Source organism: Eleginops maclovinus, chromosome 15, assembly GCF_036324505.1.
Source record: "Eleginops maclovinus isolate JMC-PN-2008 ecotype Puerto Natales chromosome 15, JC_Emac_rtc_rv5, whole genome shotgun sequence".
In the NCBI taxonomy this organism is placed as follows: domain Eukaryota; kingdom Metazoa; phylum Chordata; class Actinopteri; order Perciformes; family Eleginopidae; genus Eleginops; species Eleginops maclovinus.
Window position 1 is genome coordinate 10,803,579 of NC_086363.1, and position 16,243 is coordinate 10,819,821.

Here is a 16,243-nt window from a genome sequence, read left to right on the forward strand (position 1 = left end):
GCTGATTTTGTTGGAAAAGTTGGCTTATTACTCATGAATACTAGTGTGAAATATATGTTTACATATGTGTTTAATAAGTATGACATAAGGAAAGCACAAAGTGTGGGCCATATTCCATTATACTTTCTGAGGGCTGATTTAAAATGAACAATGGGCCGCATTTGGCCCCTGGGCCGTTGTTTGGACACCCCTGTACTACATTATTACTTTTTTGTGACTATTTCTCATCATACAGAGCTATGACCTATTTGGACATATCATTCTATTACTTTTTTCTGATATTTTCTAACGCTGACTTTTTCTGATGATTTTCAGATACTAGAGCGAGAGCGCCACAGCTCCATTGCCAGAGCTCCATAACTAAGAAAATCCATCAGCAAGAGTGCAACACCTCCTTTATGGAGAGCTCCATTGCTGAGAGTTTGGCAGCTCCGTCTCTGAGAGCTCCATCCCTGTAGAAAGCGGTCATGTGGAAAAAAAGTCATAGTATTGTATGTTGAAAAAAATCACAAAATGTCGTAGTATAATATGTTAAAATTAAGTCAAGTAAGTAGGTAATAGTAAATGATGTCCAAAAAATATCAGAAACACGTCATACTATGGTAATATCAGAAAAAATATCAAGACTTGTAACTTTTTATTGTGATACATGTTTTTTCTATAATATAAATTAAACAAATATTGATGATGGGCATTGATAAAGTTTCCTTACTATCACATATTTAATCAAATCAAAGGGCTAAATGTGTTATCTGAAAGTAGGTGGAACTGTTACTAGTTTAAGACTCAGTTTAAGACTTGGCCAGACGATGGCAGTGCATCCTCATTGCTGCTGGGCGGATATAGAAATATCATGCAGCCCAACAAACGCCTTACTCTGGACAGAGACTATAAAGCACTTTGATGAAATCCAAAACATTTCACACGGTGACCATATTTCCTTTACATGTTTCAGCTTTTATTTTGTTGTTATTTTGAATTTGGAGCCTTAATTATTGGGGTTGATCAGCAATAAGCAACTCTGTTCACCCCTTCCTATGATAAAACCAATGCACAACATGAGGATGATGATCATTTGAAAAGCTAGAGTGACAAGAAATACGAAGGATCCCGTGGAAAGTAATGATTTGCACAGTCTGTAAGATCAGATATGATAGATGCAGGCTTTGTCTAGATCATCATTTTAGATAGAAAAAATAGCAGCTCTGAAAGATGTTATCAGGTTTCTCTTCTTTTGTAGAACATTGAAATGATGTAATGCCTTTAAACAACTATTTAAAGATATTTCTCCTGACTTGTGTTATCATTTTTAACTGTAATCAACCTTAGCTTTAACCTTTAAAGCATGTTCATAGAGAGGCAATATCAAAGGGTGTTCTGGACAAACCCACAGATTAAAACGTGTATTAGTTTCAACTGAGACCTTCCCCAGATTCCTTTTACAATGTAAATCTGTAGGGTGGAATTATTTTTCCACTTTCCCTCCATCCCAGGGAGTTAGAAGTCAGAGATCACCTGCACAATAACCCCCCTAGATCTGGTAGACATTCAGACAACCCTGGTAGAGTCCTCTTTCCAAGAACACAACCTTGAACTCCAGCAGATGGACACTCTCACTCATCGACACCCTGCTGTAATCTTATTTAAGCAAAGTATATAATTCACATTATACATAACCGAGTCATGCAGTTCTAGCTTTGGTATACAAAAATCAATGCTCTTCTAATGACCTGTAGTGGCCTTACCAGTCTATCTGAGGCCATCCAATAATTAGCCTGCAAACAAATCTATACACACACACACACACACACACACACACACACACACACACACACACACACACACACACACACACACACACACACACACACACACACACACACACACACACACACACACACACACACACACACACACACACACACACACACACACACACACACACGCACATCACAGGGATTGTTGTGTAATGCTGATGACGCATGGAGGGGGGTAAAGTCCTTATTACACTAATGTGGGACGTTTGGCTCAAGCTCTGAACCACAACTGGTTTATGTTTACCAGATATTGTTTAGATCTATTTTATTTGCTCTATGACTTGCTAAAAAATGCTTTGATTTAATTATTTTCTGTGGACTCTGTTGTATATTTACTGTTAATGTCAAGACACGTTCATGTTACAAATATTTGCATACTAAGAGAAGTCAATAAAAGGATCAATAATATAAAACAAAATGAATAGGTGTAATAAAGTTAAACTTTTATTGCAAACCAAACATGGTCACATAAATCTTAAACAATTTTACAATTTACAGTACATTTAACATGAATTGTTACATATACATACTTAAGCATACCTTTAGTCATGTTTTGTTCAATATACATTAAAACTTGTACACATAACTCCAAATATACAAACAAACTTAAATAGCGTCAAACTGCATTACAGCAATATTAAAATGGAATGTTCAGTTTCGATGCTGCGGGTCGATACATTATCGAGAGGCGAAATGGAAGACTATATGAGGGGGACACAGTTGACAAGTAGAGCTACACAAACACATAACCCTCTTTCTCTCCTAGCAGCTGTGCTCTCTCTTTCTCTTTCTCTATCAACATTATTATTTTATGTGCAAATGAAGATATGAAACACAATTTGAGTTGTTCACGTTTCGCATGTTAATGCCACAACTGGTGTGTATAAATTGGTGCCACACCCTGCTTTTCTTGGATTAAAAACCAGATTAAACGTGTTGACTCTAAGGTCGACCCAGACGAACCCAAAAGATGTGAGTTCTGACGGAGAGAAAAAAATAAAAGGCACCTTTGAGAGAGAAAATAAACTTCCCCCTCTGTAACATTCAGCTTTAAGTGACTCCCTTTTTCAACCACACATAATTTAAATAAGAAGAAACTCAAGCACCAACACAAATGTCCTCTTCAAGCTACTCAGTCCAACTCAGATAGGTCCCCCATGGGTGGTTAGAAAAAATCTTCCAAGAGGGAAGTACTTTTTGTGATGAAGATAGAAATCCTGGTCAGATCTCTTTCGGCGTGGTCCAGCCTCTTCTAGATATGGTGGAAATTGGTTTGTGTGCTTGTCAGTTGTGGCTGCAGGGTCAAAAGGGGCTTCTAAGCTGCCTGAGCTGTGTGCAAAGACCTCCACTAACAGGTAAGAGCTGGCTGAGTGAAGGCCTGCAGAGTGTGTCTGTTGTGGAAGGTTGAAGTTGTGCGAGTTGTACGAGAGTAAAGATGGAGGATTACAACCCCAATGCGTCATCAAATCATGGCAGGCTTCCTCTTGTGGCAAGTCTTCTTTCAAGAGTTCAAGGGGATTATGGCGAGTACACATGTTTAATTCTTTGCAGATGCAGAGTTGTTGCAGGGGTTGGTTTCTGAAATATCCATCAACCTAACGGAAATGTAAAGTGGGATCAAGATGCAATCCATGGACATGCCACAGTTCATGTCCTGTAAGTCTGAATTGGCGTCCTTAGAGTGCCTGTGTTTTAATCCTATAGGTATGAGTCCATAGATGGGGCATACGAGAAGCCCACAAAGGCCTCTGAACCATCTTTGATGCTGGCTGTGGCGAGTGCGCTGTCTGGGGAACAGCCAATGGAGCTGGGCACCGGCTCGTCTGTGAACTCTGGATCAAAGTGCCGCAGGTCGTTGGGTCCCGTCTAGGAGGGAGGAAAGAAGGAAGGAGCGGGGAGACAAGAAGGGATTAGTCAGGCTGAAAAATACCTTGCCATAATTGGAAACGTGTTAAATCACAGCAAGGAAGTTCCACACTCTCAATCTAGTTATGTAAATGTGCATACTGAGGACTTAGTCTGCGTTTTGGCTAACATACAATAGAGAATCCTAAATCTGCCATAATGAGCAGTTATTGTGGTATTAAAAGGAACGTACCACGTTGGGGTTGAACGGAGGGGTGATCTTCTTGGCATTGAGGTCATCCCAGTTGATTGGGGAGAAGAAAACGTGGACCTTAATTTCAAGCTGCGAAGAGACACAAATGACCAACAATAAAACAATGTCCTTTAATTCACTTATTTAGTAAAAAGAATTAATACAAATCAATATAGAGCCAACATAACAAAACACTTACAAAGTCATCTGTGCAGCCGAGCCTCTTGGTTCTGTCTTTCTGCAGGAGGCCCTCCAGCAGGTGTCGGGCTGCATTGGAAATGTTAGGTTTCAGCTGCAGAGGCTTGTTAAGTATGTTGTCGTACATCTCTGCTGTGTTGCGGCTGTAGAATGGCGGCTGGAGAGGGACAAAAATAACTGATAAGCATCGTGGAAATAAGCGAGGAATCCACATGACGAACACACTGATTGCAGCATTTTAAATCATGCATGTACAGACAAGCGGAACAAAAACGAGATAAGAATTGCCTCATTGTGTACAGAACAACTCATCCTTATAGTGGAGATTTTAAATAACAGTGTGAATGTTACTCACCAGGCCATAGAGCATCTCATAGAGTACCGCTCCTAAACACCACCAGTCTACCGTCCTGTCATAGGGCTGCTTGTGTAGGACCTCGGGGGCTAAATACTGCAGAGGAAAAAAAATGGAGAAGTGGTTAGCTTTATTACAGAATGTTACAGAAAGCTGTCAAGTTCTGAGTCATCGGATAGTTTTTCCTTACTTCTGGTGTACCGCAGAAGGTCGAGGTGGTCCCGTTGGGTTCGATATTCTCCTTGCACAGGCCGAAATCAGTAAGAATGATGTGTCCCTGTGAGTCCAGCAAGATGTTCTCTGGCTTCAGGTCTCTGTACACAATGTTTAGGGAGTGAAGGTAACCCAGTGCACTGGCGATCTCTGCAGCGTAGAACCTGGCTCTGGGCTCGAGGAAGCAGCGCTCTCTCTGTAGGTGGTAGAACAGCTGGAAGACAAGGAGACAAGAAAAGGGCTTTTAGTTACAAAACCTCAAATACCTTGATAATGTTGGAAATAATCTAAAAATGGCATGAGCTCAGATAGTAAATGAAAAGGTCAACAATAAAAAGACAGCCAAGAGGAAAGCGGATCGGAGAAAATACAGAGGCAGGAAAGGCTATAAAGTTTGACAGGGGAAGACAGATTAAAGGGGGGCAAAGGTGGAGTTGGAGAGCTGCAGGATAGAGGGAGAAAAGAGTGGAAGAAAAGAGAAAGATGGAGAGTAACTGCATCCTGTTTCCTGATGAAACCCATATTTAAATCAGCACTGTCTTTACTCGTCCAACAATCGCAGGAAATTAGCTAGATTGGGCACACACTGAGTCTGAGTTGTGCTGCTAATTTTGGCCCAAGAGTCTCCCCCGCTGTCCCAACCAACCCCATGATTTCCTGAGAGGTGCTTCCTTTAAAGAAAGAAAGGCAGAGAGCTTCTAATCTGCCTCTCCTGGCAGGATATCCCCTCTGTCTGTCTGTGTTTCTGCCTCATCTTGGATTCTGGCACTGTATTATTCCTCTTTAAAAACGTCCCTTCTTCCTTTTAATTGACCCATATTTAAAATGTCCTTCTGCCATATTCATTCCTCTTAAGCAGATACTTAATAGCTCAGCTTCTCCCTCTTCCCTTTATCATCTCTTGTTCTGGCACAGTTCAGCCGGTAACTCACCTCTCCTCCATTGATGTAATCCAAGATGAAGTACAGTTTGTCTGTTGTTTGGAAAGAGTAGTGCAGACCCACCAAGAAAGGGTGTTTGACATTCTTTAGCAGCACATTCCTCTCTGACATGATGTGTTTCTCCTGGGGAATACAAGAGCAGGGGGTATAAGGTTAGAGAGGTTGACAAAGAGTAGGCATGTGCACTTTTGGCATGTCTGTAGCCACACTTACCTCCTTTTTCTTGAGGATGGCCTTTTTCTGTAAGACTTTGACTGCGTAAAACTGGTCATCAGCCCGATGGCGTGCCAACAGCACCTTGCCGAAGCTGCCCTTGCCGATCACCTTGAGGAAGTGGAAGTCATTGGGTTTGGCGGAGGGGTTTGAGGATGGACCGAGGTTGATCTGTTGGGAAGGACTTGGCTGCAATAGGTCAAAAGACAAAAATTAGAAAATTATAATTGAACCTGAAAATGTATGGTAAACAGAGGACATGTGTTTATATTTCAGCATATGGTGAAATGCAAGCAGAGGAAGCAACACACAATAATCTGTTTATTTAAATACTTACAGGAGGAGAGGGGTTTGCATTCAAAAGCTCTGGATCCTGAGGAGGACTCAGCGTCAGAATAGACTGAACTTCGGGACTGAAAAAACAAAGAGTTCCAAGAGTTAGTTCATTCAATAAAGCATCAAAAGATTATTCAGTTGTTTTAAATATGTGAATCAGCTGATTTGGGATTTACAACGTTTCTACAGAGGACAGAAACTAACTGGTATTACTGCCTGTGTTTCCCAACAATTTGTCCTTCAGTGACACAGAACAATAAAATGAGTCAGTTGGTACTCACTGCTTGCAGGCGTAGGAGTTGGTGGCGAGCCTCTGAATGAAGTCGTTCAGACCCATCTTTCTCTGTTTCATAAAAGCTGCAACACAAAAAAGAGAGAAAAGAAAGTTTAGATTTTAAATAAAATAAAGCAAAAAGATGTCCATCCATTGCAGGTATAATCAAATATCCAGTTACCAGTGAGTAAGGTAATGATCCCTCTAGATTTGGAATAAGTCAGGACAGGCATCTCTTTTTCTGTTTTGATCGTCATGATGTGATGCAGTATAGCAGCTCAGCTCTGCCTTCAAACTAAAATATAACACTCATGCCTTTGGCTTTTTCTTTATAAGCGGCCGAGGAGGGAGGAGCCGCCCAACACACCCACATCCCCGGGTGGGCGTGATGCTCTGCAAACAGTCCCTTCAGCTATGTGGCCCATGAGAACATGATCGATCACGTTGTCGACCAATCAGAGGCCGTTGCGCTCCTAGCGCGTCACAAGATGTGCGTGCGTCAAATAACATGAAGAATTGGTAAAAGAAGTACTTTTTAAGACTCACTCAAAGGTGTTTTTATTGTTGCACATAGGTTTGTGCAACACCATAGCACTTTTTCTTAACATGCCATGTGTCACACATGTGTAAATTGTCATCAAGGCAGCCACCTTTCAGTCTACGCTGAAAACACTATAGACTAATGACATCCAGATGTGTGCATTAAGTAACGTATGGTGGCATCTAATGTTCCTGCAGTACAGAATAAACTCTATATTATGCAAACAAGTGAACATTAAGTAAAACTGCTCGAGAGGGTTCATGAGATTCGGGATTATTCTCAAACCTCCTAGTTATTTGTGTAAAGCTGCTCCCCTGCTTGACCTCCCTATGAGATTGCAACTTGGTCCTGAACAAATAATCTGGTAGCCTCTTAAATAGGCCTATCAGCTTCACCGTTTGGCTGCTTCTCAATTAAAAAGGCCGGGAGTGACGCAGGTTCCCTCGGTGTACAAAAGACTACAGGGAGAGCCTAAGCCGAGGGAGGCCCGATGCCAAGAAAAAAAGCCGCTGGTAGTGGAAAAGTACAGACTGAGAAACTTCTGAATACATCCAACTCAAGCGAAAAAAAACCCGGCAGATCAGACCCACAAGCTATTTTCAACAAACCGGCGAGCCTCTTAGAAGAGACCAAAACATGTCAATGTGATGATGAAAACGAAAAATGTGGAACGTTGCCTTTATGTGCGCTGGCACCCAAAAGACCACACAGAGGTATGCTTATGTAAGGCACCTGGTTCAAGTTTGATCAACACGCCCAAGAGGAATGTAGCACGTAAAACGATATTATCCATAAAGGCCGAACACATTCTAAAAGGATATTGATAACCGTGCGTAAAAAGCAGAACATCCATATTTAAGTCAATTGAGTTGAACAGTTTCAAAAGAACAGCGGAGTGGAAACAATGCAGGTTAATGAAGTGTAACTTTTCTGCACACACAAATGACAATTTTCCAAGTCTTGCGTAAAAACACCAAACTAAGTATCATATACCAGGTGTTCGGTTTCTTAATTGCTTGAAATACACACAACAGTTCATCACAAACCAACCTTTCAGCTCTGAGGGATTTCTCATTTCACTGCCTGCAGCGCCGAGGATCAACAAGTCGCAAAAGAGAGTTGCCAAGTTTTCTCTGGCACTTTTAAAAGACCCCCTATCAGCAGGCTTTTTCCATAGATAACGGCATCATAAATCCAGGTCATGTGATTACGGGGTGAATGGAGCGCCCCTCGGGAACGTATATTGCATTTAGCTTTATTGCAAACCACAAACGCTCCACACAGAGTCAGTAAATTAAGGGAGCTTTAGCTTAACCCCTATAGAAACGATCCTTAACACAATAGGCTGGTCACCATTAATCCATACTACATAGACATACAGTTAACTATACGGGCTTTATACGAATATCATAGAGACTTTTTCGAATGGAGAAGCCATCGCGGTGCGTTCAAAATGAATATGCAGCCTACTTACACGTCAAAGCGGTAGTTTTGTCTTTCATATGGACTCTTTATTTTCTGAATCACAACAAGGAGTGAGGCTTTAGGTTCCACAGCAGGCTGGTAATCAAACTATGCCGCATTCCTGATCTTGAAGACTTTCATCCAGAAGAAGTGTTCTTCTTTTTTTTTCAGGGCGGAGACGTCCCGCCTCTATTTCCTTCCACTCCCCAGTTCGGTGTTACATGCACGGCTCAATGAGTTTTCTTCAGGGCGGGGGAAGTGCTGCCTTCAAAGTCTCCTAATAAGCTCCTACTTTACAGTTCAGTCAGATATCTAAAACATAGACCTGACTTTTTATTTGATTGCAAAATTAATAGAAGTTTCAAATAACATGTGCCTTTTCCCAGCAACCAAATTGATTCAGGATTAAGGAGTCAAATAAAAGAAAAAAGACTGCACATTATGGAAGCCCATTTGTGCTAAAAAACGTTCCTGTAATTAATTTGACTGAGAAACGTTCCTAAAATTATGAAAATAAGTGTATTCAAAACATAAATAGTGATAACTCAATGTCCTTTGATACAAAGTCATTATTTAAAACAATTCTAGCATTATAATAAGATAAGATATGTTTTCTTGATTGGATTTTTTCTTCTGGCGGCAATGGACGTCCACAGTATATCAATCCGCAAAGGATACATATTCACACTCATTATAGCAACAAAACATATGACTATTTGTTGGCGACAATTGGAGGATAATGAGGATGTAGCCTACGCAAACATTGGGTTTATTTAATTTCCCCTTGTAGGCAGTTTTTTCCACTACAGCTTGCTAGCTGAGGTTATTCACCCGCTGAGCTCGGAATTAAAAAGTAAACTGGATTTGGAAGTTTACAGAGTTCCCATTAATTTAACCTTCAATAGCCAACAACAAGTTGAGGCCATATTAATAAACTCTTATGCATGCTCTCTCAACTATGTTGTGCATGTGTATACACGCAAGGTGTATTTCAAGACAATGTTTTGCAGATTTTTGTCTAGGGGTGAGTAGAGAACTGATAGAGTAAATGAAAGGAAACTACTACATATATGGACAGGTGATGCACCAAGGACAAACTATGGAAGAAAACAGTGATGAAATTAACACATTTTAACTTAACAAGTGACAATCCAGCCACGAATCTTATGAAGATCGAGGTAGTATGAAAAATATTTGCTACAGAGATACTAAGCAGTGTTGTTAGACGGTCAAAATGCAGAGCCAAAGACAGGTTCTAGAAGATGACTCAAAATGTGTGTAAGAGAGAAAAAGTGTGATTTTTTAAATAGTTTTTCAAAACCTCTGGCTATATGTGACTCTGCAGATTTTAAATATAACGTCCACTTTTCTGTGCTTGTCTCTGTGTTTCCCTCTACTCAGGTCAAATCTATTATTAATGTCCCCCCATCACCACCTGATGCACACACACACACACACACACACACACACACACACACACACACACACACACACACACACACACACACACACACACACACACACACACACACACACACACACACACACACACACACACACACACACACACACACACACACACACACTCACTTACAGCTGGAGGGCAAGACAAACCCATGGAGAGCCTGACAGAACACGAACACTCACAGAGACACACACACACTCAGGCAAAAACACACACACACACACACACACACACACACACACACACACACACACACACACGGGCACATCATGTACTTCCTAAACTTCCTCAAGGTGTCCAACACTTCTCGCCTCTCTGCACCAACAAGAACACAGCACTGTTTGTCAGAAAAATAAAATATTTCTCATTAAGACAGCACAGGTTGCTATAAGCGTCTTTCAACATCTTTCACAAGCACTTGAAAGCATCATGTGCTAAACAAATAATCAAAACTTTTATACATCAAATACTTCTTCTTGACCTTGAAATCCTCCACACAGATGAATACAAGAACACTGGTTTGAAATTTCGTGTAACGAGCAGCTGCTTTGCTTTATTATCCAAGGACTAAATACCAGACCATGTAGCAAGAGAGGAATAAAAATGACGATGAAGAAGATGTTACCTTCGCTCTGCTCGGATGTCTGCCTCTCTGCTCATTACAATCCCCAAGTTTAATGAAATGATAGAGAGGTGTTTAGAGAAGATCAGGAGAGAGGACGAAAGAGAGAGAGAGTGGAAGAGGGTGCAATACAAAAAATAGGTCCACTGTGTTTTTCCTATCCTGACCTTTCTAAATTGTCTGCTTTGGCCCTAAACAAGAGGAGGCTCCAACATACTCAAGTAGTTTGTTCATTGCCCACATTCTATGTGTGTTAGTGTGTGTGTGAGAAAGAGAGATTCTAGTGCATTATATAACTCACTAGTGGCACTGCAGTTGGTGCCAGCACCAGCATTGACTCACACACACTTAGGGGGCCATTCCATGAAAGGACAGGAAGAAGTTTGCTAGAGTGCCAGAGGGCTAGAGGTGAAGGAAATGAAAGTCCTTGTTTAAATACACAGACACGCTCCATCAGCCCACCCATCTACAAATTACCCAACGTATAAACAAAGAGCAGCATATGCCCAGATTCACACTTTCTCCAGACAGATCCATACATTATATCCTTTCCTCTCTTCCATTCTCCCTTCCCTCCATCTTGCAATGTCCACTCTCTGTGCGGCCATTGAGGGGAGGATGAGACTGGTGGTGGCTACAGTTGATCTGGCGTTGAATGTGAATGAGCCTCGGTGGTGAGGAACCAAATGACACCGTTATATAAAAGGCAGCGGCTATTCAGAGAGGACAGCTAGGCTTTTATTTAGCAACTAGTGACTGTGGAGTGTTTGGCTGGTTACTATCAAAATTGATATTCTTTGGCTCTTGTGACACTGTCTTTTAGGGATGACTGTTAGTGCATTCATGTGTGTGTTTTGGTGACAATTAATTACCAAACTACCAAATATTTAACTCAAATAGTTGCTATCTTTGACACAATTATTGGGTTTCAGCTGTTTTTTTTTTAGATATTACTTTTTGATTTAAAATATTTATTTTCTCAAGAAGCAGAAATGTAAACTATAATTTGTCAGGGCCGGTCCATAGTGTATCACAACTAAACATAACAAGTAGTGTGAAATTTTAAGCGCTTACTAAAGCAACATTAGAGAGTTGACAGGTATTAGAGGGAAAGACCTGAGAATGACATGCAATAAATTATACCAGCAGGAAGTGAAGAGGGAACATTTCATTCTTAACCCTTGGGTCATCAGTACGTACCAAAAAGTGAGAACATTTTGACAAGAGAGGATATTTCTAGTGGGTTGTATGAGGGCGAGGATTTTACTTTTGGATTAAAGCTCGAATTAGGTTAAGGTTGTGAGAGTCAAAGTTAGATTTAGGGAACAGGGATTATGTCAGTGACAGCAGCAGTGGCTCTGAATGCAGTACACACACCCTAATCTGTTTTAGTGCAAATCATCATGGTATAAAGGGAACAAACGCGTTCAGACAACCTCAAAATTGTCTCTTGTTTTGGACAGTAGGACATAAAGCACATGTTTTGTGTTATGTTTGTGAACATGTGCTTGTGTGTAGGTGTGGATGTACCGTTCTGAAGCTGATAAGTACTCCTTTAGTTCTATCATTCATGACAAATTGCTCACCTGTGTCAACCTGCCTTTTATAGAGAAAACTGCATAGACGTAAGTTTAGCCTCACTCAGAACAAAAGTTTGAGAACAACATACACACATAGAGAGCTTTATAATCACCCATTTTATTTATATAGTAACTGCTCTGTAGCAAGTCGATCAACATACTTATATATTAACTGACCACAAATGACTTTTGTTTAGTTGGACAGTTCTAATTTCACTCCCTAACATTATTATTATTTGCATCTATTACTGGCTCTCCCTCATTGCTCTGTACTGCAAAATCTGCCACACACTTTGCTGCATCACTAAATGACTCCTAAGTGACAAACTCAAACTTTTTAGGGCTCCTAACGCCTCTAATTGCTGAGTTTGGAACGACAGGGTGTAGCTGCATCACGGCCGAGGCCACAGGAACAGCTTGTCACCAGCTTGGCTAATTGCTTGGAAGTCTTTCCATGGGCCGAAAACTCCCATAATTAACAGGCAGACTACTCCCAGTGAAAAACACTTCCATCAGAATATGGTCCTTGTCACGTTGCTTTCTTGGACACGGTCCAGCGGGTATCGGCAAACCTGCCACACAGTTTGGTTTTTGCAATAGCATAGAATGACAAGCTGTGGTGAAAAGTAACTAAGTACATTCTAATGAAGTACTTCACTGCTTCATTAGAAATCCTTTATCCTTTAAGCATCAGGTGGAAGAAGTACTCAGATCTTGTACTTGAGTAAAAGTAGAAGTGCCAGAATGTATTTAATGCTCTGTTACAAATAAAAGTCCTGCATTCAAAAGGCTACTCAAGTAAAAGTACAAACGTTTCGGCATCTAAATATACTTAAAATACCAAAAGTAAAAGTACCTATTATGCAGATTGGCCCATTTCAGAATAATATATGATGTGTTTTGATTATAATTATTGATGCATTAAAGTGTTATCAAAGGTGGTGAAGGTGCTGCTAGTTTTCATGACTTTGTTTGCTGCGGGGTAGCTTGTGAATTTACTCCAGGTGTGACAAAAGTCTCATTAAAGGGTTTTATCTATTTCAGTAAGTAACTAAAGGTATTACATAAATGTAGTGAAGTACAAAATAGCATAAAATGTAAATACTCAAGTAAAGTACAAGTATCTCAAAACTGTATTTGTATACAGTACTTGAAAGGTACAGTACTTAGTACTTAGTACAGTAAATCTACTTTGTTACTTTACACCACTTGTATTTTATATTGCAGTAGTGATGACTTTACTTAGGTAAAAGAATATTTTCTTCACTACCCTATGACAAGTGTGAGCATACTGTTCAAGATTGTAAAAGGAAAAAAGAGAAAGGAAAATGTTTGGTATCACTGTCAATCCGAAATGAAAATCAAAGCATGTTTCAAGAAATGATGTCATTCTGAGTTCAATCTCACTCACGTGAAGAGTTCATGATGAGGCAGCAATAAAAAAGAAATGAATGGGCTTCGAGCCAAAGCACCTTTAATTTCCTACACATAGTGAACCTTGGATGGGACTATGATTTGTGGCACAAATAAAGGGCATGATGGAAAAGTAAATTACTGTCACTTGACATTTACAGTTATGTTGGCTGTAAACCAGTGCTGCCTGGACCCTCACCAGTGACAGGAACAAACACACACAGTTCTGCTGTAGAGGGTGTGAAGAAATGTAGGAAAGGTCCCTGTGTCATGTGGATGATAATGAGCGCTCTGTATTGTCTCTCTAAATACTGTTTTGCTCTCCAAGTCAGTTTCCACAAAACAAAAAAATAGTAATCTTGGTTTATGAACAACAGTTATTATCCTGGAAACTTAGAGGTTTGGAGGTTGGATTACAAAGCCAAGTGGTAAGATGTGTGTGTGTGTGTGTGTGTGTGTGGTGGGGGGGGGGAATAAAGACAGAGAATGACTGGTTGTTGATTATTTTGGAATGATGGTGAAAATAAACAAACTACAGATAATAAAGAGAAATGCCCTGGGTTTGGAGAGGAGAGAAATAGCCGAGGAAAGAGAATGGCCATTAAAAAGGCAGATGGGAGTAAAGGAGGGACATGAGGAAGTCAAAGAATACAAAACAACAGGTTTAGTGACTTACTGTTGTCGCCAGGGCAACCGTAACTGTCTGGGTCTGACTCATTGTGGTAGTACAGGTCCATCGCCTGGGGGAGGAATATGGCATTACTTAGTAAAGACAAATTGAATACTTCTATGTGAAAAGCATGCATATAAAAGCATATAAATGAAACCACATTACAAAGTCAGACTTTGGATTCAGTTGCATGCATCAAATAATTCTCTAAAAGTTTAACAAAGGTCTTAATAACTGACCTGGCTTATTAGACAACACACTGCTAGTGTTCTGTACAACCCTGCAAATCCAGTTTTGGAAATGTTCTTGTTTGATTCAGTTGAATAACAATAATAACTGGTTAGGTTGTGTAAACTGCACAGCCATTTTGCTTAACATGTTCTTTCCAGTCACCATTTGATTTTCTTTTTTTTTTTAAATGGTCTAGCCAAGCTACACTCTAGGTCAGTAGCTTCCAACATGGGTAATTGAGATATGCAAATGAGGATATTACCAGAACAGGGGAGAAGAAAAAGAAAATCATGCACAATTATTTTATTTCGTATTTCTATCTCTTTCTTCATCAACCTTTCCATAAGAAACACAAAGTAATCAGAGAGTTTTAAATGCAACACAAGGAGGGGATGGGGAATCCCTTTTTGGTTACAAGCCAAAGAAGTTTGAAAACCACTGATAGTTTAGTGACAATAAGAGGAGTTTATGTTTTTCAACATCAGTAAACTAAAACCATTGGTTCTGAGCCAGACTTGTTTGTGCTCCAGTTCCAGTTGGTTTCCCACATAATGAGGCTGGGTTTCCTGGGTGAGACTGCATTAAATCACCTCAGTCCTGTGTTGAAAGCAGTGGAAAACCTCCACTCTAACAACACGATGACAACATGAGTGTGTTATTGTGCTGTAGTGTGACTGAACGCCAGCAGGAAAAGAAGATGAATAGCCGTTTGAACTTGTATGGCTAAGCTAGGTTAAGTTCCCTTTGCAAAATATATCTTAAGATGACATGAAGATCCTTTACTTAAGGTAAAGCAACCGCACATTCATAAAATGAAGCCCTCCATTACATCAGTAAAAGTCCAAATTTAAAAAAGAGACTTGCAAAACAATGTGACTGATGCATTCTTATGGTTTCCAACAAACTGGAGAAATGCTCTCTGAGTGCCCAAAAACGCCTTTGCATTTTTGTAAGACACCACAAACCATAAATGTTGGAACCTCCAGTTTATTATTCAACCAAGCATTTCATTAACAAACAGCTTTTAATAAGTTGTGTTAGGCAAAATTTAAATATGGAAATAACTACCAACTCAAGGAATTGAATAAATATTGAGGAGTTAAGGCCAACAGTTCTCTCAAATGTGGGAGGCAGAATAATAAGGTTCCCTGAAACGGAATCACTCGTGTAAAGTTCCACTGCCTCAAAATCATACATAAGGCAGCTTGAGATGTATTTTTCCAACCACTGCACGTGAAGTGGTGAACGTTGACCTCTGACCTGGTTCATTTGATTTTAAACGTCAATATATTGCTTTATAAACGTGGCAGGTTGAATGGATCCGACATTTGCCAGTAAACACTTATGAATGTGCACAAAGGTCTCAGTAACAACAACGACTTAAGCCTTTCCCACTTTTCCTTTTCACACACATTACACAACAGTATAATTGTCAGCTGTCATGCGTTCGCATCTCAGGACTTTCTCACGAAGCTGCACTGTCATGTCAGATATCCTTTTTCTACATGGTGTTGCAGTCAACCATGTCTTTGTTAAAAACAGTCTAAGTCTAGTGTGCTCTTTGACTTTGCAGCTCTGAAAACATATCGCAGCTCTCAGTATTCTCCCATGGGTGTTTCCCGATGAGGCAAGCTGAGGCATGTTTGTGTGTGTGAGAGAGTTGTTTCAATATCAGCACTTGTTTACTCATTTATAGGCTATAGTTTCAACAATCTTCCTGGTCATTTCATATCCATATAAGTGGTCATGTCTATCCATCTTGTCCTCGTTCATATTTAAACACATATTGCTCGCTGTTATCCCCTCACAATG

General features: G+C 40.2%; 1 protein-coding gene across 1 annotated transcript in view; it reads right to left on the reverse strand.

Annotated features, from left to right (window-relative positions):
* Positions 1 to 2,248: 2,248 nt before the first annotated feature.
* Positions 2,249 to 16,243, reverse strand: part of sgk1 (serum/glucocorticoid regulated kinase 1) — a 30,162-nt gene continuing 16,167 nt past the window's right edge. Inside the window, exons 5-14 of the mRNA XM_063901784.1 lie at positions 14,207 to 14,270; positions 6,453 to 6,528; positions 6,173 to 6,248; positions 5,836 to 6,024; positions 5,614 to 5,745; positions 4,659 to 4,895; positions 4,469 to 4,564; positions 4,115 to 4,270; positions 3,916 to 4,005; positions 2,249 to 3,683 (exon numbers count right to left, since the gene is read on the reverse strand). Coding sequence (XP_063757854.1) covers positions 3,516 to 3,683; positions 3,916 to 4,005; positions 4,115 to 4,270; positions 4,469 to 4,564; positions 4,659 to 4,895; positions 5,614 to 5,745; positions 5,836 to 6,024; positions 6,173 to 6,248; positions 6,453 to 6,528; positions 14,207 to 14,270 — 1,284 coding nt within the window. The 3' untranslated portion in view covers positions 2,249 to 3,515. The remainder of the gene's footprint in view (positions 3,684 to 3,915; positions 4,006 to 4,114; positions 4,271 to 4,468; positions 4,565 to 4,658; positions 4,896 to 5,613; positions 5,746 to 5,835; positions 6,025 to 6,172; positions 6,249 to 6,452; positions 6,529 to 14,206; positions 14,271 to 16,243) is intronic.